The 27,111-nt window shown below is 38.6% G+C and overlaps 1 protein-coding gene across 1 annotated transcript in view; it reads left to right on the forward strand.

Moving 5' to 3' along the window:
• Nucleotides 1-4,517: 4,517 nt before the first annotated feature.
• Nucleotides 4,518-27,111, forward strand: part of LOC124131245 — an 80,005-nt gene continuing 57,411 nt past the window's right edge. The window contains exon 1 of the mRNA XM_046494366.2: nt 4,518-4,673. Within this exon, the coding sequence (XP_046350322.1) occupies nt 4,635-4,673 (39 nt within the window). The 5' untranslated portion in view covers nt 4,518-4,634. The remainder of the gene's footprint in view (nt 4,674-27,111) is intronic.

Consider the following 27,111-nt stretch of genomic DNA (forward strand, 5'->3'; position numbering starts at 1 on the left):
TTCCTATAATGTGTGGGTCGGCGGTCTCGGGGCCCAGTGCCAGTCTGTGACTAGATGTGGCACTGCCCTGTGTCCAAGTGAGACAACGTGTCTCCGGAAGCAGCCTAATTGCTGCCTGCTATGAGTGAGTGAGTGAGTTGGGTTTAACGCCGCTTTTAACAGTATTACAGTTATATCGCGGCGTGCTTAATGTGGGAGGAAAGCCCGCTGCCTGCAATCCAAAGTTAAGCGAGCAGACACACGTAATCGTTTTGAATGACGTGACCAAACTTGATAATTTTGCCCAGTCCCCCATCAAATAGATTGATATGTACGTTAACACTTTTGCCATTTACCGAAGATCAACGTGTCTCAGGTACCATTTTATATTCTTTCTATGTGTGGGTGTCGTTTGGGTTTTTTTTTAAATCCAACAATTTGTTCCAGAAAACAATCATTTTGTTCCAGGTTTTATCAAAAACAAAACAACGATTCGCTAGACATGCGCAACGTCATGGAAAAATACATGGTGAGAAAACTTTAAACTGTTAAGCTCCTTTTTTTCAGAGAAGAGAACTTGTGATTTTTTTACTAATCAACATTGTACTATAAATATTGGTGAACTTTTCAAGTTTTAAAATGATTTCAGATAACATATGCCTGGTACGGGCCAGGGTATTTTTGTACGGGCCCTCTCGTCTTATATCGATGCAAGTTACATCCTTTCATCTGTCGGGGTTCGGCTGTCAGTCTCATCAAATAATTACCCGCATTTGAAATTGGCCCAATGCTTGGACATTGCCATTAAAACTCTCGGAGAAAAATCCAAAGTGATTTTTCCCTGTCATCGTTTCTCATTTGTTGTTTTAAGTTTCGAAGGATCCCTTGCCGGCAAGATAAATATGCTCTTTGAAAATTAATCCTTATTTCCTTGGAGAAATATATTACGCTCTTTCTGTAGGCGCAATTTCCTGTCTGTCGAGTTGAGAGTACTCACTGTACATTTACCAAGGACCAGGAACACTCTCATACCCTCTCAGTGCGATAGGAAATTAATGTAAGTAGGGGTTGTATAAGCAAGAAAAATTCAATATTTTCACGACAGCGTACAATACTGTCATCACGACCCCAGCGACGAGGTCATGAGAGGTCAAACCTAAATAAATGAACAACTGTTGCCATGGAAATGTAATTAGGGTCAGACATGGTCAACATTTCATAAGCTTCTTGTTATACTACAACAATGAAGTTGTTATCCTGTAAGACTATATTAAAGGACCCTTTGTGAGATATTATAGAAATACCGCAAGGGACCGTTCATTAATTTGCGTTTAAGCAACCTTTTGGCACTCATTCGGGTTTCGATGATTTGAAAATTGGTATTATTTACTGTTACTTAAATATGAGTAGAAAGATGCTATATATTTAAGTCATCGAAGTGCTGGTGTCGCATTGTGGTACTTGGCTCAGGCTACCACCATGGCTCTCGTTTTCTCGGTGAGTGAGCTTGGGAAGGGGGGGGGGGGGGGTTCAAGGGGGCTTTTAGTTTGTTGTTTAACGCCGCTTTCAACAATATTCCAGCCATATGACGACTAACTTGATCGGGTGGTCAGGCTCGCCAATTCGGTTGATGCATCTAATCGTACCCCAATTGCGTAGATCGATGCTCATGATGTCAAACACTGGATTGTCTTCTTATAGCTGGAATATTGATAAGTACGGCGTTAAACAACAAACAAGCATGGGGATCTATTCTAAACCCGACTGCCCACGGTGGCTTGTGTACAACTCTACAGCTCTGTGGGAAGAGACAGCCAACCATGCGGAGTACGCGAGAACCTAGACTCACGTTTAGTCTCTGAAAATATATAATTTTGATAGAAACTAATAACTCCATTTAAATTGAAAAGGAGCCTCAGTGAGATGGGAGACCTGGGGTGAGGTGAAAAGGGGTTTAACGTCCCGTCCAAGATTATTGCACTTATATAGCGACGTGCATGTACGTGTGTGTGTTTGTGTGGATGCTTGTACTAGTCCAGACTGATGCCGATTTATAGTGCTAGCTCACTGAGATACCATGCCGCAGTTTAACATGAATACCCCACTCAGACACAGTATACTGACTCCGAGCCGACCAGTCCTTGTTTGAACCCCTTAATGCCGAGCGCCAGACAGGGTAACAACAAGTACCATCTTTTAACGTCGTTTGGTATGACGTGGCCGGGGATCGAACCCCGGACCTTCCGCTCTCCGGGCGGACGCTCTACCACTAGACCACGGAGACGGTCTTGGGAGACCTGAACCTGAGAAAAATCTAGACTTGCTTTACTTAAACTTAGGGTTTTTGCATTTTAGAAAGAGCTGGGATGAAGCGAAACTAAAATGGTTCAAGGACTATGAGTCACACTAAAACCTACAGCTAGATAAAGTACAAGTACGCATTTGAGTTGAGTTGCTCTACCTTGGCTACTGTTGCTAATTTAGAATACACAGACAGGGGGATTATTTGACTCGTTCGCGGACAGTTTCTGGACAAATCGGTTTCCAGTCATAAAGCAACAAACAAACAATTATCAAACAGTAACAACAAATCTCAATGAAGTTCCCGTAAAATGTCTCAACGTTGTAACGCTGCATGACACCTGGCGCACCAAATCTGGTACATCTGCCAGCTATATACACACTGTTTATCTGTTGAGTAGTGTGGTGTTGTTGTGTAGATATCGTTACACTATTACAGCAGTAAATATAAAGATTAGTCCCAATCAGCAATAATCGACACACGTGTGCAATGAATTTCGCCGTGCGCACTGACGATACAATCAGCCAGCTGATGGCGGCTTTATGAAACACATTGACAGAGATTCGCTGAAGTGTAAAACGTGAAAATTGATCCAAACTGAATTCAGTTTGTTTAATCTCCATCGCGTCAGTTTTTCTTCCGATTTCAAAGTGTTTCTGGAAACACGCTCAGATTCAGATTAGCGAATTCTAATACTATCGATCTTTGAGAAGTAATTGAATGCATTATATCTAAAATTGGCGTTGGTTTTTAGATTTAAAAGTCAAAATCGATAAATCCGTCTTTGAGGTAGGAAAGATATTGTAATAAGTGGATTGTCCGATCAGATTACTGACGTGCTCGAGATTAATTTAGTGATGAAAATCATTAATTATCAAAATAATATGATAAGGTTGAAAATATGACGTTCTTGAACGTAAAAGGCTCGAGTGAAGCGTTTGGGGCTAAACATATCGTTTTTCACGAAGAAATTTCACTTCATGTGAAGTCAAATTTGAATTTTGTGTGTCTTGCATATCATTCTTTCTTGCTGAAACTATTGAAATGTAGCTAGTTTTAACTGCTGTTATCATTTCAAAGCGCGGTGTATACGTCTCAGAAGACATTTCCACTGAATGTTTGATTTGCTATTTTGTTTAACGCCAGTGGTTTGGTTGGTTTGTTGCTTTACGCCGCACTCAGCAATTTTCCAGCTACATGACGGCGGTCTGTAAATAATCGAGTCTGGACCAGATAAACCAGTGATTGATATCATCAGCATCGATCCATGCTCGGCAATGTTCCATCAAAATGGTGACAACAAACACATATTACCATACATGTTGTAACATGAAAGGACACCCGTGAAGGTTAGAACTGGTCTTCAGCACCCATACTTGGCGTAAGAGGCGACTTACGGGATCGGATGGTCAGACTCGCTGACTTGGTTGATGCAGGTCATCGTATCCCAAATCGATGCAAATGAAGTCAATCACTGGATTGTCTGGTCCGTATCGATTAATCACAGACTGGCGTCATATAGCTAGTATTATTGCTGTTTGCAGCGTTAGACAACAAACGAACCCGAAAGGACAATGAAAATAGACCCTGTGCGATAAAATTCAATATCGTTCGATATTTTAATCTGTAAATTAGCGAGCTGTTATCATCAGACCTGTATGCTCCCTAAAGTCTACATTGAAAAGTCAGTCATGTTAAAAGAAATATGTTTGTTTGCTGTTTAACGCCGCAATAACCAATATTCCACTGCGGTCTGGAATTAAATAATCGGGTCTGGACCAGACAATCCAGTGATTGACATTATTAGCATCGATCCAGGCAAATTGGGATAGGATGACATGCATCAAACAATTCAGAAGCCTGACCATCCGGTCTCGTTATAGTCGCCTCTTACGATAAGCATGGGTTGCTGAAGACCAATTCTAACCAAGGACTTCACAGGCCACATGTGAAAAGAAATACCCGGGTGAAACTTTGTTCGACATCTTAAATAATATCAAAGCCCTACATTGTCATACAAATAATACTTGGACCCATCTCTCCCCCGCACGCGAACAAATACGCCACGCTATTATCTTACATATCGCTGACGAAATAAAACCCTAAATGGAACACCCAAAATAGCACATTTTAAAGCACACCCGTTGTCGTGTTTCGAACCAACCGAGAAAAATGGTAGTCGGAATGTTACACTGACTTCTCCCAAGAACAGCTCCCTCTCGCGGCGAGTTTACAAAGGTAGGCAACTGATGTGAGACAACACATATTAGACAGCACGTTCGTGGAAGAAGGTTTTGTGTTTTTGGACTAGATCTACGAAGAGGACACACGGTATGGAAAGGGAGATTAGAGGATGGCGATAAGAAGAAATGTCGTCATCGGCCTGTTTTGGGTAAGTGAATCTCTTCCCCAAACCGAGACATTTTGGCCAGTCAGCTGATAATAGGCTACTTTCGAGGAATTTTGCCGGACGGGTTTGCCCGTTTGAGATCGGTTTTTGACAATTTGTAGAGCTCATCAGACACTTTCGTCTATAGATCTGACTATTTTCTATGTTTTACTGTGTATTCTGGGGGCAACAGTGTCTCTGAGTTTTTTCTGATCGTCCCGAACAACAAGCTGTGTGGTCACAGGCATCCAAACTCCTATGGGGTTCGTCTCAAAAGTTTTACGGCGAATTCATATGTCTGCCAGTATCATCAAAATAACTCATATTCGTATCGTTGTCAGAAGAAGGAATGTAGATTTAGTATCCTGTTGTTTCTTGATTAATTTGAGATGATTAAAGGTGGAAGTTGATATTGTGCAGCCTTATCGATTAACACTGACAAGTGGTTTTTTTATGTGAACAACCTTCCTTTGATATAGCCACTGTTAACATTCCACGTATAGGTGTGCTCAAAGATGTTATTAAATCTCTGATGATCAAAACATCTTATACATGTACCAAAAAAGATTGAATAATTCTTTAATTAAATCTTATACATGTTCTTAGTTAGTTTGTGGTAGTGAGACTTGAAATATTACAGACAGCCATGTAAAATAATATTTTCTCCCTCCTTGATTCAAATTAAGGTGTGTTTGTTTTTAGGTTTTAAACAGAAATATAAAAATATTCACATTACTCTAACCACGGTTTCTCATAATCTCTTGCAACCCCATGTAGTTGGGGCTTACATTACCGGTAGACGAACATTTAGTCTATGAAATTTTATATTACACAATACCCTTCTCGACTCTAAAAATAAAAATAATAATTTACCCTATGCGGATTTCAGTGGAATAGAGCTAGCAAGAGCTGGCCAGACTTGCTTTTGTATACGTTTCTAGATTATTATTTTTTCATGAAATAAATATATTCCACAGTCATTGTTCAGGACTAGGCTTAGGTTTGTGAAAGTGTTTATACAAAGTGATGTGGATATAGGGAAACATAGGGGAGGGGGGAGTAGGAAGGGACAGACTAACATGTAATCCCAGAAATATACCGTATTCGACGTAATAAGCGCCCTGCTCTAATAAGCGCCCACGCCGATATTTGCTAATATATTGGCTAGTGAACAATCTCAATTAGCACCTCTTCCAATTGATTAATGTACACAAGACTTATTCATTTGTGTATAATACGCACTCGTGTGTTATATGCACCCTTAATTATGGGCAATTAAATCCTGGAAAAATATATCTGTCGTATATAAACATTTCAGGCTGTCAGCATAAACCATGAAATTTACGATCTTTCAACTCAAAATACTATTCTAATAAGGGCCCCCTGTTTCTAATTTCGAGAGCGCCCTGGGCGCTTATTACGTCGAATACGGTAGTTATATTTATATCTACAAAATATATTCCAAATGGAGCCCACTAATGGTTAATTCCAGGAGCTAATGGAGGGGCAGTCTAGACTTGCCAAATCATTCTAGACTTGAGTTGGATTTGTTCTAATTTATTATCAAGGGTCTGGAAGACAGGCGAAGAGAGGGGGAGAGATAATAGACTTGAACTTGTTGAAAGCTTGATATATTACATGTGAAAGAACCAAAATTTCATCATATACCTATATCAATTGTAGACACACGTGATATACACATATGTGGTACACACAAGCACACACACACACACAAACATGTATGCGCTCACACCCGCATATATATTGTCAAAACTCCTTTATCCACACAAGAACTGTTGCCTTCTGTGTGGATAAAGGAGTTTTGACAAGCACGCAGATCTGCTTGTCTGTGTTTTTTAATTATATCAGTGGTTAGATCACTGGAAACGTCATACTAAAAGACCTATAGTACTTGTTACCCTGCCTGGAGCTTCGTACTTCATTGTTCTTTGTGATTTATCACTAGCCACCTAATATTTACCTATCAAATGCAGACATCACACATACATGTACTCTAGTCTAGTCTGCTATTGTGAATAATGCATACACAAGGTGCTACGTGTAGCTTATAGTTAATTAGGCATGAATATCACAATAATCACAATTATTTAAAAACTTGTCTACTAAACTGGACCCAAGGTGGAAGAAATATTTTGAATACCCAAAGAAAACTATCAATACCTAATGTAAATGATAACTTGTGAGTAGTTACAGGTGGAAAAAATATTTTGAATACCCAAAGAAAACTATCAATACCTAATGTAAATGATAACTTGTGAGTAGATACAGGTGGAAAAAATATTTTGAATACCCAAAGAAAACTATCAATACCTAATGTAAATGATAACTTGTGAGTAGATACAGGTGGAAAAATATTTTGAATACCCAAAGAAAACTGTCAATACCTAATGTAAATGATAACTTGTGAGTAGATACAGGTGGAAAAATATTTTGAATACCCAAAGAAAACTGTCAATACCTAATGTAAATGATAACTTGTGAGTAGATACTCAGTGGCTCAAAAAATTATCTGGAGACCTGGTGTAAGATTGATGAAAATCAGCCATTGATTCTCTGAACTCGGAGTGTATTTCTTTCCAGAATAGAAATGTTTGTTTTTTTGTGTAACAAGCAATCTAGAAATTCAATTAGTTTTACTGATTCAAACAGTCGAACCGCTTTGTGTCTCAGGTGACCCGTGATTTAAATTACTGAGATGCTGAGATTCACTGTTCAGAGTTTTCAGATCTGTTTGAACTTTCCACATAAGTTTAATATGAACTAAATTTGTATTACCCCAGGGATTTATCTAGACCTGCTCAGAGGCCGATATTCTGCCCCAAGTCTGCAAGAAATGACAGAAAATATTCTCCTTTTGAATTAAAACATTCCCAATACCTCAGAATTTACAAATGTTAAACAGTAAAAAGAAAGCATCTTAAATAATAGGGGGGTCACGTTAAATCGAAATATCGATATATTGCTTTTGGTTAGCACTTAAAGTCAATAAATCGATTGTTAAATCAGTTTCCGATCAATAGTATCGAATATCAATAGTTTGATTGTATTTACCATATCATGCGATTGAGTCACCGAAACATGCTTGTGAATGTAGCCGAGTGAGGATTAGAGTTAACTGCCCTTGAAGCTTAGCAACCAGTCTTTCCAAAGTAAAATGGCGGAGGGTGACAGTCAAGTGGAGCTTGTGGCAAACTTGGGTGGAAAATCGAGTTCCTTTATCTCAAACTTTACTTTTTATTTGTTGTTATGGTTATCACATTCAAAGGAAACTTCAGTTCCAAGGTTTAATTCAACTCTAAAAACACCACCTCCGTGGTCTAGTGGTAGAGCGTCCGCCCGGAGAGCTGAAGGTCTGGGGTTTGATCTCCCCGGCCGCGTCATACCTAAAGACGTTAAAAGATGGTACTTGTTGTTACCCTGCCTGGCGCTCGGCATTAAGGGGCTAAAACAAGGACTGGTCAGCTTAGAGTCAGTATACTGTGTCTGGGTGGGATATTCATGTTAAACTGCGGCATGGTATCTCAGTGAGCTAGCACTATAAATCGGCATCAGTCCGGACTAGTACAAGCAGCCACACATACACACACACGTACATGCACGTCGCTATATAAGTGCAATAATCACCTCAACTCTATGGGCAATGGGCACTATGGGCCATGGGCACTTAGTTTAGAATCCTAGATACATAACTGCATCGCTGAGTCAGCTATCTCACAGCAGAAACACCAGAAACAGTGTTTGACACGGCCACTAGTCGAGACTATTCTAGTTGGTGGGACATCATCCTTGATTACCCGAGTTGCAGTATCTCCATCTGTTGGATACCTTGGACCAGCTTTGTTTCAGAAGTGATGTCACTGCCCCCATCTCTCTTATCACGAACGAAGTCAGTGACCAATCAAAATAGATCTACATTCAAAATCAAATGACTCAGTGTTGGATATAGTATGTTTTCGCAGTTGGTATCTTGAAGTCAGTGACCAATCAAAATAGATCTACATTCAAAATCAAATGACTCAGTGTTGGATATAGTATGTTTTTGCACTTGGTATCTTGAAGTCAGTGACCAATCAAAATAGATCTACATTCAAAATCAAATGACTCAGTGTTGGATATAGTATGTTTTCGCAGTTGGTATCTTGAAGTCAGTGACCAATCAAAATAGATCTACATTCAAAATCAAATGACTCAGTGTTGGATATAGTATGTTTTTGCACTTGGTATCTTGAAGTCAGTGACCAATCAAAATAGATCTACATTCAAAATCAAATGACTCAGTGTTGGATATAGTATGTTTTCGCAGTTGGTATCTTGAAGTCAGTGACCAATCAAAATAGATCTACATTCAAAATCAAATGACTCAGTGTTGGATATAGTATGTTTTTGCACTTGGTATCTTGAAGTCAGTGACCAATCAAAATAGATCTACATTCAAAATCAAATGACTCAGTGTTGGATATAGTATGTTTTCGCAGTTGGTATCTTGAAGTCAGTGACCAATCAAAATAGATCTACATTCAAAATCAAATGACTCAGTGTTGGATATAGTATGTTTTCGCAGTTGGTATCTTGAAGTCAGTGACCAATCAAAATTGATCTACATTCAAAATCAAATGACTCAGTGTTGGATATAGTATGTTTTCGCAGTTGGTATCTTGAAGTCAGTGACCAATCAAAATAGATCTACATTCAAAATCAAATGACTCAGTGTTGGATATAGTATGTTTTTGCACTTGGTATCTTGAAGTCAGTGACCAATCAAAATTGATCTACATTCAAAATCAAATGACTCAGTGTTGGATATAGTATGTTTTCGCACTTGGTATCTTGAAGTCAGTGACCAATCAAAATAGATCTACATTCAAAATCAAACGACTCAGTGTTGGATATAGTATGTTTTTGCACTTGGTATCTTGAAGTCAGTGACCAATCAAAATAGATCTACATTCAAAATCAAATGACTCAGTGTTGGATATAGTATGTTTTTGCACTTGGTATCTTGAAGTCAGTGACCAATCAAAATAGATCTACATTCAAAATCAAACGACTCAGTGTTAGATATAGTATGTTTTCGCAGTTGGTATCTCGGGGTGGAGGTGGGGTAGCCTAGTAGTTAAAGCATTTGCTCATCACGCCGAAGGCCCTGGTTCGATTCCCCACATGCGTACAATGTGTAAAGCCCATTTATGGTGTCCCCCGTCGTGATGTTGCTGAAATATTGCTGAAAGCAGCGTAAAACCATACTCACTCACTTGTATATCGGAATAGTTGTTTATGTTTTGTTATTTAAAAGACCAGTACTCAAAAGTTGGTTTTTTTTTCATTTTCGTTTCTTATTCACAAAAATGCAATAAAAAAAGATTTCTTTGAACAGTTTGCATATTCAGCCACAAGTCTGAAGCCAGAGTCTAATAATGTTAGGTCTCGTAAGCTCAGCAAGAATTAGTAGGCCTACATATGATGTCTCTAAATTCTACTGGAAACGATACTAACATGTGAGAACCAAGTTTCGGGCTAGTGGTGTCAAAAGGTTTTTTTGCAGACTGAGAGTTTTCCATGTGAGCCCTCGAATGAGAAGATCATAAATATTATTTTAACTAGAAAAGATGTTTTCCTCAGTGAGTGTAGTACTAAGACATTGAAGGGATGTCCTTTTGGCAAAAAAAGTACTGGTGAAATTATCACCTGTTCCAATCATTAAGGGCAATAGGGTAGCCTGGTGGTTAAAGCGTTAGCTCGTTATATCTAAGATAGGGGGTTGATTCCCAACATGGGTACAATTTGTGAAGCCCATTTCTGGTGTTCCCCGCCTTGATGTTGCTAAAAGCGACATAAAACCATACTCACTCACTCCAGTCATGAAAAAATATACAACATTTTACTATGAGAAAGCATCTTTGACTTGCCAAATATTCTACTCAACTTTTGGTAAGGATAATCAGATATGTCTTCTGTTTAAATATATCCTTAACACATAATGAGAGTCAGTTTTTTTGTATCATGGAACGATAAAATATCCCTGTAAAAAATTGAGTAGTATATTATAGACCTGCTTGGCATTCTCAGGCCTCAAAGTTGTGACTAAAATGGTCGCTAATTCGACCTAAATTTCAATTTGTCTACTGTCTAAAATTCAGAGGAAGCCAAATGACTACCTTGACAAATATCTTGTGGCAACTAAATTCTATTGCTTCACATTTGAAGACACAAAAATAAATAACAGCTAAATGTGGAAAACATGTCTGCTAATAATTGTACTTACGTATAAGTCCTGCTAAAGTCAACAATGAACAGAAACACATAAATATTATTGTAATTAGTATCTTATTTCAATTGACAATGCTCATTGGATAAGCAAGGATATACCTAAATAATCTAGTAACATAAACTGCATCATTGTTTGAGTCCCAAATAACAAAAATCAAGTTTCCACTAATATACAATTTCAAGACTAGTGCTTTGACTTGTACATATAATAATAGTTATTTGATCATGTTGATAAAAGATAATTTCAAATGCTTTTGGCTACCTAGAATATTGGCTTGACTTCTTGGTATGGCTACTTGGTAAAAATCTATAATTTGAGGTCTCATTCTACAGTTATTTTTGTTTCGGGTCAGATGGGAGACTAGAAAAACATCTTTAATGACCAATGGCTAAAAACATGCTGACCAACTGGAAACTCTAGATCTTTGGGAGGAGTCAATGTTTTTTACACTCATGGACAGAAAATCTCCTTGTTGATAAATGGTAGTTTACTTAGACTGAAGTTAGCTTCTTCTTTCAAGCAAGTATTTTAGCAATAAATCATGTCCAACCGTCATCACCTCTACTTACTCTCAAGTAGACTTGCTGCATGTGTGGCTCAACTCTATATCTCCCGAGGTGGTGATACGACTTGACCTTTGAACCTTGAAGTCTGGCTGGTCAAGAGTATGTAAACAAAGGCCGAGAGATTGCTGTGTGTGTAACATGGGGTCAATATGATTCATATTCCCATCATAACTCTGTGTCCCGAGGAACTAGGGATGAGGAACTAGTGTTCGGCTGGCTGAGTGGGTATTACGTTAGACATGACTCAGTGTGGGATATGGCAGGTTTGCAAACTTGGTATATCGGAATGGTTGTGTATGTTTGAATATTTAAAGGGCCATTGCACAAAAGTTTGTTTTTTTTAATTTTAATTTTGTTATTAACCATGTTGAAAAAAGATTTATGAGAGCAGTCTGTGAACATGTTTGAAGTCTGAGTTGTAAAAATCTGTTCAGTTTAGTATCTCAGCTACCATATTTGACGTTTTAAACGCCCAGGCCGCTCTCAAAATTAGAAATAGGGGGCTCTTATTAGAATATAATTTTGGTGAAAGAGTTGAAAGATCGTACATTTTGTGGTGTATGCTGACAGCCTGGAATGATACATCTTCCCGAGGCAAGAGAGTTAACTGACTTTAAAAGTCCAGTTTTACCCTTGCCGAACTAGGCCACCAGTAGCTATTACCAGTTATGTCCCTTCTAAGCCTCTCCTATCGACCAATCAGATTCCACCTCTTGTATCACTTGCGTTTGCTTCACACAAAATGGTGGGGCCATGTCAGGACGATCTGATCGATAATCAAGATCTATATTGTGATAAAACGGGTGTTACATCGCGAAATGCTTCAAATCACGTGAGCACCGTGATTAAAAACATGAAAAGATTTGGAAAATATCTGCTGACAACGATTTGGTGGTGCACATGCTTTGCAAATCCTGCAATCGACCGAAATCTGCATGACAGTTTACGAACCGGATTTCAATTTCGGTGCGCAATTTTGATTGGACTATGCATAGACTCGTTAGTCCAGCCAAAATGTAACTCCGTTATACCAGTCTCGTTCGGCAAGGGTAGAAACTGGACTTTTATAGTCAGTTAACTCTCTTGCCTCGGGAAGATGGAAATGATACCAAAAAAACGTCTGTGAGTATTATACACGACAGATATATTTTTCCAGAATTTAATTGCCTGGTAATTAAAGGTGCATATGATACACGAGTGCGTATTATACACGAATATATAAGTCTTGTGTACATTGATCATTTGGAAGGGTGTTAATTGGGATTGTTCACTTGTCAATATATTAGCAAATATCACATTTGTGTAGCAGGTATCAAAATTAGTTTTTAAAGGGAGATAATTATTTTATTTTTGTTGTGAGAGACGCTTAGACGCTCAAATCTCAAAGCGATAGTGAACAGCTGATGATTGATTTTGTGAAGGGAAATGGTTGATATACAGGAGTTTTTCATTGGGGTTAACGACAAAGAGCATGATTTAATTAACAAACAGGCCGAAAAAAAGGATAATTTCACGAAGACAGTATTACTAAATATAAAAAAAACAACTGTGCAAGGCGCATAGTTGAGAGAGTTTGACTGGACGGAGATGAACGTAGATGGCGGGGACTCTGAATTATTTTCTAAAATATATAAATTTTCGTAAATAATAACTAACAGCGTTAGAAATTGGCACTAGTCCTGTAGTCCTTGCCAAACTGCCCAATAGTAAAGGTATCATAAGGACAAGTAGAAATTTGCCATTTTTAGAGTTTTGTTAAACGTATCATTATAAAGACTAATGGACAAAAACTGTTAGTTTCTAACCCTGGCCCGATAGTTAAGGTATAATAAAGACGAGTAGAAATATGCTTTTCAAGTGTTTTGCTATAGTTTATCATTATTATGACTAGTGGATTTTAGATGTTAGTTTCTATTGCTGCTGTCTACAGTAGAAGCTCTCACAAATTTCCTAGCGATCTGATGGTCGCTGTAAGGCACCATTAGGGAGATGATTCTACAGTTGTGTGTGAATCAAGTGTTGTTTTAATGATCGTGTCGCAAAGACGAAAGTGTAAGCTTTACTTACAAACTCTCACCCACTGGCTGCTCTTTAGAAAACCGGGACCTGTTTATTTAAACTTCTTCAACCTGTCCTGTCCCCACAGTGAGCTCATCTTCTAAGCTTGAGCCATCTCGGCCTTTTGTACATACATATATCCTTTACTCTATTGATATTTTTCAACCTTAGGCACTTACGTTCAATATTAAATAGTTTTTTTAGCCGATGGCGTGTGGGGTTTAGGAATGGGAATTTGTGAATGGACGGGTGTTATATCGATTTAGGTTGGAAAGATGTCACCTTATTGTTGTTGTTCTGACGCCTTCCCCTATTGGCTTGTTGTTTTAATGGTTTGATTTATTCACGATCTCTTCCAGAAAAATGTTGACATTTCTTAGGTTTACTGTATTGATAGAGGTATTCAAGATCAGACACTTTCTTATACCTCCATTTTCTATCCATTATCTATCTATAATCTATAAAGCAGCTGAGGATTTATCTAGGATTTTCAAATAAACTGCCAGACAAAAGAAAATATACACCTAAATATTGGATTTCACCCAAACATTACAAGTGTTAACCAAGTGTTAGCAGGCTGAAAACAGTCACCCAAACACTCCAAACTTAGGTCAAATATCACCTATGATCAAATACATCACAATCAAATAACCATTTCGTTTATTTGCTGGACATTGCTGGAATATTGCTAAAAGCCGCATAAAACCACGTTCGCTCACTCACTCACTCACTCACTCACTCACTCACTCACTCACTCACCCCCCCCCCACCCACTCACCCACTCGCATGCAAAACCAACACATTGCTTCTTTTTAACAGATGAGATTGTTTCATTTTCTTACAGAAATAGAAAAAACTTTGTTTTGTTTCAACTGAAATTTTTTTAAACATTTTCCCCTTTTGGGGGGGTTTTCAAATTTTATTTCAAGAGACTTTTTGAAATAAATGATCAATCGAGGTTTCTCCTTGACCATCCTGTTGGTCTATTGACCCTAGAAGTCAGTGAATCGAAGCAAAAACTTGCTCAGGCCTTTGGTTCATTTGCAACTCCAGCAAAGCAGTAAGGGTTGCACGTAAAAAGATATAAGAGGTGGATTTCCAATTATAAAAAATAGTTGTGGAAATTCTATCACCTGGTTCATGTTGTAAAGGAGTGATGAAGCAGCTGGTGGTGAGCTGTAGATCGTCAGGACAGATTCTGCACACCGCGAAGCTGGACCATAGAAACTGTCTTTATTGTACAGAGGCAATAACAGGCTGGCAATGTCTTCTCTGATGGGATTCCGTGCTCACAGAATCTCATTATGTAAAGCAAGTGTAGGCTGGAACAGTTGATTTTTGTGTTTTACAGTTTGTTTGTTTGTTTTTGGGACAGTAGGACAGAGCAGGAGGGGAAATAGACACACTGGTTGTCAGGGTTGATTTGAGGTTAATTTTGAAATGAAAATCAAGTTTTAAAATGTTACCAAACATGCAAATAAAAATATGGTTTGTTCATTATTTCAGTATTATGCTTTTCTGTTAGTATTTTCATTTCATGGTTGCAAAATCCAAAAATTTAGAACAAGTGTAGGCCAGACCAAGTTGCTTTTTTGCAATTTTGGGGGTAAGCCAAAACAATGCAGAAATCTTACCAAACATGCCCCAAAAATGTTGTATTTTTAAAAATTATTTTGATTAATCCCAGCATTTGATTTTATCATTTTAACTTTTAGCTTTGAAATATTTTATTTAAATTTTAGCTTTGAAAAACCTTTTTCCTTTTTTAAAATTTGTTTAAAACTTTTTTATTTAAATTACTGTGTCATGATCACTGCTTTCAAGCCTAAAGTAGGCTCCTCTTTGTAAGAATTTCATTGTTATTTCAACTTCATCAACAATATTAGCATCCTCACATGGAGGGAATATTCAATTGTATTCAGCATGTTCAGTGCTCTGTCCAAAGTACATGTTGCACACAACAGTAACAACGCTATCCTGTGTATGTGACGATAGGGAAGTGTAAATAGTGCACCGATTGCCTTGGGGCCGAGGTCATTCACCTCTGTCAGTGAACAGACCGAGCTCTGTATTTCTGAAACCTTGTCCGTCATTTTCACAAGTAACAAACTTGAGACATTGAACCATCAGTATCCAAATCATCCTGGAGCTCTTTATGAGGCCATTATGAATTACTTACTGGATTTTTAAAGTCACCTGCCCCTCCCTACCAAACTGTCTGTGGGGATTCCAGGTTAGAGTAGGTCCCCAGCCATACATCTTTTTGCTTGTTGTAAAAGGCAACTATCCTTTCTGCTACCTGGGCGAAAGTGTGTTTTATGTAACAGGTACTTATTTTCATTAAGAATAAAAGAAAAAAGAAATAAAATATTCGAGCCATATTACGGCGGCTTTTAAAAACTTGAGTCTGGATCAGACAATCAAGTGATCGATATCATGTGCAACCAGACAGGGAGCATAATCGCATTCTAAGATAAAAATTTGTTTTTTTGTTTGCTACGCCATAGTAATTAAAGTTTTGTAAAGTAAAATAATTGTATTGTTTGTTTGTTTGTTTGTTTGTTTGTTTGTTTGTTTGTTTAATGATGCACTCAACAATATTCCAACTATATGACGGTGGTCTGTAAATAATCGAGTCTGGGCCAAACAATCCAGAGATTGATATCATGAGCACCAATCTACACAGTTGGGCCAAGTCAGCGAGCTTGACCACCCGATCCAATTAGTCACCTCTTAAGACAAGCATGGTCGCCTTTTACGGCAAGCATGGGTTGCAGAAGAACTATTCTTCATGGGTCCATGACTTACCTAGATTATGTTTTCTAGTTCATACTGGATGACACAAAAGATATTGTTATTGTACATACACACCCACTAGGGGCCAGGCACAGAAACAAATTAATACATTATACATTCTGACACTTTAAAGATATTGGATGTGGAGGCAACAGGATGGCCATTCAGAACCCTGCTGAAGCGAGCTCTTTAGGAAGACGTATCTCAGATTGCACATCTGCTTTTTGTTAGATAAACAATCCTGCAAACAGAATAAGGCAAGATTGTACACGGGGACCGTACCCTCAGTCTTACAGCCAATATTGTGCCAACATGGCATTTACATTACAATTGTCGATGTTTGTTTGTTTGTTTGTTGTTTAACGCCGCACTCACAAATATTCCAGCTGTACGACAGTGGTCTGTAAATAATCGACTCTTGACCAGACAATCCTGTGATTGACATATGAGCGTGGATCTACGCAGTTGGGATACGCAGTTGGGATACGATGACATGCATCAACCAAGTCAGCGTGCCTCGTCACCCGATCCTGTTAGTCGCCTCTTACAACAAGCATTGGGGGGCACGGGTGGCCCAGTTGTCTAAGGCGCCGCAATTCGCTGTGCAGAGTTGCGTCCCTTGGGCACGCCAGAAACCTATGATTGTGGGTTCGAATCCCGGTTCGCCCCGATTATGTTTCTAGGTTTGTCAGCACCATACCCGTGCTCGTGGGTTTCACCGAAGTGGTAAACGTCTGAGACCTGCATCACTTCAGGCTTTCCTCCCACATTAAGCTGACACGCTGCGATATAACTGGAATACTGTTAAAAGCGGCGTTAAACCCAACTCACTCACTCACTACAACAAGCATTGGTTACTGAAGACATTTCGAACTGATCTTCACTCATGTCAACTGACATCATTAATGTTGCAAGAAGCAGAGCGATTTTTTATGTAAATAAATTGCAAGTGATTCTGTTGCATTTGATTAGCTAACGGACTGCTGTTTCCCGATTGGCTGATAACATGATGTGCAGGACTTGTGTTCATAATAGCGCTGAACGATGTTAATGATTTCATATTATTGTCTACAGTTAATGTTCCGTTAATCATTAAAAAAGCAGTGTGTGAAGTTATTAAAGTTGATGTATTTATTTATATGAATTGGTTTCAATATTTTGTGGCGTTTGGGTTTTCCTTCCACTTCAAGTTACACAGTGACATTGCAGAAATACTGTTCAAAGCGCATGAAAGCACTTTACAGCTCTCTGGAAAGACCAGATTTAACTTCCTTATTGTCCTTTGATGAAATCCCTTTATGGAAATATCGATATAATTAAAACACTTCATCCTTAATGTTTATATAAATATTATAATTTTTTTTTTTTAATTCATTCATTCATTCATTCATTCATTCATTCATTCATTTGTCAAAAAGTATCGGTAAGTAATCAAGTACTGCAGAACTAGAATGGGAAAGTTCCATGGCTTGGGGAATTATTTACATGATTAAACTTTGTTGCCAATACCTAGACTAACATTTAGCCTCTGAAATCTTATATTACACAATATCCTTCTTGACTTCAGAATAGAGCTAGCTTGAGCTGGCTAGACTTGCTTTTGTATGCATTTCTAGATTATGGTTTTTTTTCATAAAATAAATATATTCCACGGTCATGGTGCAGGACTAGCCAATACCCTGTGCATGTAATTACAAGCTTTTCAATTTTTCAGCTTCTGCCACAGCCAAACAAAGATTAGAGAACTAACTCACCCATTAAACATTTAAGAGACATCTATTCAATAACAATAATCCGTGCCAATATGTGCATGGTGTCCATTGATGGTGCTTCGTGAATGAAAAAAACAAAAACCATACTGCCGGTTATTTTCTAATTTTCTTCACCTCCTAAGAAAGTGCTCTACCCCATCTGTGTTGGATCCAGGTGGCTTAGGTAAATAATTCACGTCTTTCCACATTTGTGCTCACTAGAATACTACTTTGGTTTCCAAACAGGACATATTTTCTTTCCTGAATTAGGGGTTGCTTTACACCTCTGTGCCTGCAGACCATATGGATCTGTTCCCTTGAGGTTTGATCTTCACACCCACGGTTCCAACATAGACTCACCCATACAGTGAAATGGAAGAGTTTATCGTGATATGTAGGGTAGAGATTTGGGAGTACTTTATAATTGGCTTGTTGATTCTGTGTCCCCTTAAGTTTCAATATGGACTCACCTGTACTTTGAAATGGAAGAGTTTATTGTGATTTATAGGTTGGATGTTTGAGAGAACTTTCTTTACCTGAATCTTAAAATGAAACATTTGATTTTGAACATATTCTCCTCATTAACGCCCTGATCCAGAAAGCACATCTGACCAACTTGTAGACCAATCTGTAAGTAATCATTATAAGTTCCCACTGGGATTGTTTGGTTCTGACTCAATTATGACAGACTGCCTTCCTACAGCTGGAATATTGCTGAGAGCAGCATTTAACAACAAACAAGCAAACAAAAACATAGTTTTTCTGAATAACACACCAGTAGGACATTGTTGATGACATTGTCCCAATTGATGTCAATCACTGGATTATCTGGTCTGACTCGATTATTTACAGACTGACGTCAAATAGCTAGAATATTGCTGAGTGCGACGTTACACAACAGACAAACAAACAACAACATTGTATATATGAATTATATACCAGTAGCTTTTATCAAAATGATTGTGACTTATTTTTCACTCAGTTGTTAACCTGCATCTTTAACAGTTAATTAGTTCATCTTAATTAGCATCCCTTACAAGATTAATTCTGCCTTGTTTAATTATGTATCTGAATGGCGACTAAACCTATTTCAGGGATTTATCTAGACCTGCTCACAGACCAATACATGGCGACAAGTCTGCAACAAATGTCAGTAGTCAATCCCAAATTGGAAATAAAAAATTCAAAAATATTCAACTAATGTTTTTTCTTTGTAGAGACTTGTATTTCACTGAGAACATGACCAGTAATGGTATAGATTTGCAACTCTAAGTTTCAGAAGATAAGAATTTTTTTTTAAATGCCACTTTGGAACAAAAAATGATTTTTTGTCCCATTTTGCCTTCCAAGGACACTTAGGTTGAAATCCTAGATAGATCCCTGAATTTAGCAATCTAATTTGATGGGGAAGATGGAAAGTGGATCGGTCCTCAGACAACCATTGTCATCCCAGCATCACATTTACCAGACATATTAGTGGATGTTTTGGTTTGTTGTGGTTACATCCGGACAGACATATTTTTGATTTCTTGATGTACAGATTGTTTTGTCAGAATAAAAATAATTATTTTAAAATAGGAATTGCATTAGACGTAATTTTGTCACTGATGCATCAAATTTGGAAATGTCCTCCACGTGTCTACCATAAAACGTTTTAAAAGTTTTGATGAGGCCCTGAATGTTGTAACTAGGGCTGGGACAAGTCCAAATTTACTACCCGGGTACCCAACACCCTATTACCCGGCCCTACTCGGATACCTGCTATAGGTCTCAAGAGTTGGGTACAAAATGTCCGAATGGGAATTGTTTTAACGCAGCCCAGGCAAAAACTATTTAGATACATGTATAAAACGATCTGATCATGCATACACTGCAGTTGATAGACGCTTTATCCTTACTGGAACATATAAAAGTCAGAACGAATGCTTGCATGGTGAGAAAGAAATGTGAACATTAGCTATACTTGTAGTGTAACCATTGAGTTTTATTGTTAATGTCATTATAGCATATTACGTGACTAACCACGGGTGCGGGTAGTCATGTGGGTACCCGGGTCCTACTTAGGACCCACCCAACCCGGGTACCCAATTACCCGTCCCAGCCCTAGTCGTAACCCTGATCGAACAACTTTGAGCAAGAGTCATATGATGCTCTTTGTAGAAAGAGACCGCCTCCATGGTCTAGTGATAGAGCGTCCGCCCAGAGAGCGGAGGGTCCGGGGTTTGATCCCCGACCGCATCATACCAAAAGGCATTAAGGGGCTAAAACAAGGACTGGTCGGCTCGGAGTCAGTATCTCTCCGGCATGGTATCTCAGTGGGCTAGCACTATAAATCAGCATCAGTCCGGACTAGTACAAGCAGCCACACAAACACACGTGCATGCACGTCGCTATATAAGTGCAATAATCTTGGACGCGACATTAAACCCAATTTCACCTCACCTTTGTAGAAAGAGCATGCTCGATTGTACCCCGATTGTTGTGAAAGGTCTTGAGCTGCTGGAATAGTGCTTTACATAAAAGTTGGAAAGTTGGAGTTATCCCACTTGTTATCGACTAGTAATTTTTTTAATTCAGTTTTCCGAGCAATGACAGCTTCTGTGGTCTAAATGTCCGAGTGTTATACCACAAGATGTTAAAAGATGGTATTTGTTGTCACCCTGCCCGGCACTTGGCATTAAAGCAATTTTCCTTGATAAACAATGACTATCGAGCAAAAGTGTTTTTAACTATGGCAGTATTATTGCCCCCAATTCAAATCTCTAACTAAGAGGTTGTTTGTTTGTTTTTTGAAGTTGCACTCAGAATGGAGCTATATTTATAAACAGCGGTCTGTAAATAATCAAGTCTAGACAAGACAATGATTGATATCATGAGCATCGATAGACACAACTTGGATATGATGACTTGTATCAACCAAGTCAGCGAGCCTGACCACCCACTCCCGTTAGTTGCTTCTTACGCCACGCATGGGTGGCTGGGGACCAATTCTAACCTCTTTTTCATTGACGCAAAATCTATTGATATAAACTCTATGGTAATTCAGATGATATAAACGCTACGGTAATTATGATCATATGAACTCTATGGTTATTATGATGATATAAATGCTATGGTAATTATGATTATATGAAATCTATGGTTATTATGATGATATAAACGCTATGGTAATTATGATGATATCAACTGTGGTAATTAAGATGATATAAACTCTATGGTAATTATGATGATATAAACGCTATGGTAATTATGATCATATGAACTCTATGGTTATTATGCTATGGTAATTATGATGATATGAAATCTATGGTTATTATGATGATATAAACACTATGGTAATTATGATGATATCAACTGTGGAAATTATGATGATATAAACTCTATGGTAATTATGATGATATAAACGCTATGGTAATTATGATCATATGAACTCTATGGTTATTATGATGATATAAATGCTATGGTAATTATGATGATATGAAATCTATGGTTATTATGATGATATAAACGCTATAGTAATTAGGATGATATGAACTCTGTGGACCTACAAACTGATCTCACGCCTGTGTACACAGCAAACCACTTGCCAGGAAGCTCAAAGGAAATGTGATGCCATTATAATGCATTGTGGGTCACGAGTGTCACTCCAAATTTTCTTTCCTTTTCAAACTCTACTGGGAATGAAAATAATGAGACATTTCACCACAACTTTGGTGAGTGATATAGTTGGATAAGCAGAATTTCAATTTTAAATTCAATAATGTTTAGTTTTGTATATTGAACATCTTGAGAAAGTTTGCCAGGTCAGTCTTTAGCCAATTTTTGCACCTGTACTCTTTTAACGACAGAGAAGGTTTGTGTCATGCCTGCATTTTTTCACACACACAGGGCCTTTTAACAAAAGGCAGGTAACTCGCACCTGTTTTCCCAGTACATGGTGCTGCTGTGTGTCAAATGTTTTGGGTAGCATAGCCCTGCTAGCCTCTGGCTAACGGGATAGGGTAGCTTTCCTAGCCCCGAGCTAAGAGGGTAGAATTGCTTTACTAACATGGGGCTAACAGGGTAGTGTAGCTGTACGAGCCTCAGGGCTAACGGAGTAGCATAGCTGTATGAGCCTCAGGCTTACAGAGTAGCATAGCTGTACAAGCCTTGGGCTTACAGAGTAGCATAGCTGTACAAGCCTCGGGCTAATGGAGTAGCCTAGCTGTACAAGCCTCAGGCTTACAGAGTAGCATAGCTGTAGAAGCCCTGTACCACCCTGCTATTTATCGTGTTACACCTGGACTCGCCACTAATGCATTTCAGTTGTAAGCCAACCCTGAAGTATAATACAAATGACGTTATCAGTCATGGTTTTAAACAGAAAGTTTGATAATCAAGTTGGGTCTGTTTATCAGCACGAATCCTCCATGTTGAGAGTAATGGCCAGATATAGCTGCCATGAGAAGGGCAAGATTATCTTCAACCTTCGGGATTCCAAACAACATGGTTTTGCAATTAATTCCCAGAGAAATGGAAGCTGCCGTTATCAGATTATTCTCTTGGGACATATTGAGTCGTATTGCCTCACCATTCAGTGTGTACAAAAAACATCTTGGATTGTGAAACTCGAATCGTGTGTTTACATTATTTGAGCTGAGCATGGCAAAAAGGTCTTCTGTCGTATTTGGTTGTGGGGTTTAGTGTCGCATAAAAATCGTCTTGGAAATCTATAGGTCAATTATTCATGCACAAATGGTTGATGAAGATTGTTATTGTAGGGTTATCTACTGTTTGACTACATACAATAATAATGATTATGTTATTTCTACCAGACTTTCATGATCATTTGTCATGGAACAGTTGGGTAAACAGGGAGAGATCTACATTATTTCTTAAGGGAGTGAACTATTGATAGTCTTGGGGACCTGTAATTTTAATTGTTTGTTTTAAATAAATTTTATAGAACAATAATTTTGAAAACAAACAAACAATGATTTTATGAATAAATTAAAACAATTTTTTCCATGAAACACAGGGAGAAAAATATTTTTTCCTTAGGTTTTCCACAAGATATTGTTCGCTTGACAGCTGGATGTCCTGAAAATGCCACAGCATCCTTGGTTTGGTGGATAGAGCATCTGTCTGGAGAGCAGAAGGTTGGTGGTTCGATCCCCATACGTGTCGTACAAAGGGGCGTTAAAATATGGTACTTGTTGTTACCCTGCCTGGTGCTTGGCATTTGGGGATAAAACAAGGACTGGTTGGGTATAGAATACTGTGTGTGAGTAGGGTGTCCTTGTTAAACTGCGGCATAATATCTCAGTGGGCTAGCTCTATTAAATCACCCCTATTCCAGACTACAAGCAGCCATAAACACACACTTGCATGCATGGTGCCATATAAATGCAATGATCTTGAAAGCGCCATTAAGTCTCACCTCAACTCACCTCAACTCACCTCACCTCACCTCACCCCTCACCTCACCCCTCACCCTCATATCACCTAACCTCAACCAGTACACACAAGTGTAGAGAATGGACACAGAAAAAGAATATACTGCATCTCGAGGGACGCACAATAATATATATTGTCTGTCATTTCACCCATCAATCATGACCACTGTCCACATTGATTCATTCCAGGCTCTAAAGTAATTATCAAACTGTACAGCACACTACACCATTTCATTACTTTCAGGACCCTCATATTGCCTGCAAGACCCTTAAAATTAAATTATTGGGGGTTCCCTAGCCTTGCTCCAAGGCTGTACTGAAACAAAAGTCCATGTGTAGTAATTCTATCCTTACAATAGGCAGAACTCCAGTCTCTTATAGGGACAACTTGTTCTTATTATTTACATAATCTAGAAGTTATGATTTAATTATTGCTTTAGAGACTTGAGCAAGTCTAGGCATCCCCTTGACCCCCACTTTTGTAAGTAAGGTAAACCCCTACAAAGGTAGACTAACATCTAGTCTCTGAAATGAACATATCGTACAGAAAAAACAGTTGTTCAGTTATCTTAATAAAAATATAATAAAAGGGAGCCCAGTGACTCTCTTCATTTTCAGATACTGCAGTAATCTAGACTTCCCAAACATTATAGACTTGCATGGGCTGTATTTGATATATATTTGTATCAGGGTCTGTAAGACAGACTTCTACAAAGGCTACATGTTAGCCTGCAAGTAAGGAAGGTAGGAATTGTAGAGAAGTTTTGACCTATTTACTGCATTGGCAGAGAGCGAGTTGCCTCTTCCAGAAAATGTCACTGGCACATGGATGTAATTAGTTAATTCACAGCAGCCATGATTGAACCAATTACTGCATGTAAAAAGGCTGAAATTCATACATAATGACCATATGTTATGATTGCTGTATAAGTTTCCCCCTTATAAGCTATATAAGCACAGATGAATCATGTCGGCAGTGTTTTTCAATTGATGTTTTGACCAGAAATGTCACCCATGCATAATGTCGCGGTCACCAGACCAAACAAAAGTGACCGAGAGTTCATCAATTATAGTGTTCACCACTCAAAAGAACTTAAGGAAGGGTTTACCATACATGTATAGTTATATGAAAGAATTGGGAGTTCCTTTGAGTAGTATATATCCGAAGCCACTTGTTACGGAATCAAAAACGTTTTTGGCATTTAGCTAACTAGACTCTCATATAGCTGACATGACAATTTATTTCGAGTCTGGCCTATTGTGTTGGCATAGTCTCAGCCATAAGGCCTCAATCAATCAATTAATTAGATTGCATAAGGATATTTAATGAGATTTTCATTTAAAATTGTCAAAAATGTAAGATGAAAATAATATTTGGTATACCGTATTTGACGCAATAAGCGCCCAGGGCGCTCTCAAAATTAGAAATAGGGGGCTCTTATTAGTATATTATTTTGGTGAAAAAAAACCAGAGTTGAAAGATAAATTTCGTGGTTTATGCTGACAGCCTGAAATGTTTATGTACGACAGATATATGTTTCCAGAATTTAATTGCCAATAATAAAGGGTGCATATATCACACGAGAGCGTATTATACGCCAATAGGGGAAGGAAGCGGTGCGTATTATATGCGAATAGGGGTCGGAAGGGGTGCTAATGTGGGATTGTTCACTAGCCAATATATAAGCAAATCTCGCCGTGGGCGCATTAGAGCAGGGCGCTTATTACGTCGAATACGGTATTTTAAATAGAGGTGTGCAGTACACAACACTCTGAAACGCTTATGAATACTGGATTGTCTGGTCCAGACTCGATTATTTACAGACTGCCATCATATAGCTGGGATATTGCTGAGTGCGGTGTTCAACAACAAACATTTATCACAATATGTTTGAAAAATACCAGTGTTTCGTGTTTTCATGACATGCATATTTTCATCGTTTTTACAAGTGACAAGTCGATTGAAATTATGCAACAGAGATTAGCAACTGGTTCCTGTGATTGAAAAAGCGAAACTAATCACGGCCATGTTCCTGTATATATGTCTTTGGATGCATGCGTTTTGACCATAGCAACACCCAATAAGATGTTTGGATGACTACAAAGTTTTCAATACTGAGGAGACATGTCCAATATATGGGTCCATTTGGGATAGCTTCATTCTGGTTCATAACAAATTACAGATGAAAGAAAGCATGCAATATGTTCATATTTCACATCACTAAACATGAATCACTATTGCAATATATCAAAATCCGGCCAGTATCCATCAGTCATTTTAAGCAAACTGTTTCGGGTGTCTGTGTCCATTAACTGAAGGATGGGATGCCCATGACTGTATTAGTAGGAATGTGTACACTGTGTATTTCTGCAAGTACTCAAAGAAGGGACCAGTGAAGATCCGGGGTAGAATAGGTCTTCAGCAACCCATGCTTGCTGTAAAAGGAGACTATGCTTGTCGTAAGCAGCGACTAACGGGATCGGATGGTCAGGCTCGCTAACTTGGTCGATGCATTGAAGATCCGGGGTAGAATAGGTCTTCAGCAACCCATCCTTGCCGTAAAAGGAGACTATGCTTGTCGTAAGCGGCGACTAACGGGATCGGATGGTCAGGCTCACTAACTTGGTCGATGCATTGAAGATCTGGGGTAGAATAGGTCTTCAGCAACCCATCCTTGCCGTAAAAGGAGACTATGCTTGTCGTAAGCGGCGACTAACGGGATCGGATGGTCAGGCTCGCTAACTTGGTCGATGCATTGAAGATCCAGAAGACACTCACATGCACCCTTGTCCTTTGAGCAATATAATGATGTCAGGCATGTTTGGTGATGAGGCGGGGGAAATCTAATGATGGATTCGTTATGGCCTCATAAGCATGGAGTTTTGGACTTCTCAGAATTCCCATTCGGACACGCAGCTCTAAATGAATGTGATGGTCACTCACTCGACAATGATTCTGTTGCTGCAAAAGCTGCTTTGGTAATACTTGCTAGAAAGCTACTCTTAGTGTAACAGTGCTTCAGGGAGCTACTCAATAAAGAATCTCAGAATAACAAATTGTCAAACCCCAGCGCTGGCCACCAACAGATGATCCTGTCAACAAATCTCTTTATCTTTCCTTTCTTAGATTCCATTGGTCAAAATTGTCTGTGACAATCCAACCAGTTTGGACTTAACATGGGTCTCTGGAGACCCTGGAAGGATTTGCAGGAGATCTTATCAACAAAGTCATAAAGGCAACCTCTGAATGTGAATATCACTTCTTCTGACAATTCAGCAACACTCAGCCATTCCCTTACCAGGTTGGCCGTCTGCTCCTTTGCAGGGGGCATCTCATAAGTAAGGAGGGTGATTTCATGATGCAACAATTGTGACGGTGTATAATAACATTTGCAGCTTTGAGGGATGGTAAAATGGAGGATGTAGTCACAGAAAAACAAGAAACTGAAATTTGAGCCTTTTGAAGCAGCATGTTCTAGTTTAATCAATCTGTTGTCCATATGGTAGTAAATACGATATAGATTGTTATACCTTACTCCCATGGGG

Source organism: Haliotis rufescens, unplaced genomic scaffold, assembly GCF_023055435.1.
Source record: "Haliotis rufescens isolate VD_foot unplaced genomic scaffold, xgHalRufe1.0.p SCAF_14, whole genome shotgun sequence".
In the NCBI taxonomy this organism is placed as follows: domain Eukaryota; kingdom Metazoa; phylum Mollusca; class Gastropoda; order Lepetellida; family Haliotidae; genus Haliotis; species Haliotis rufescens.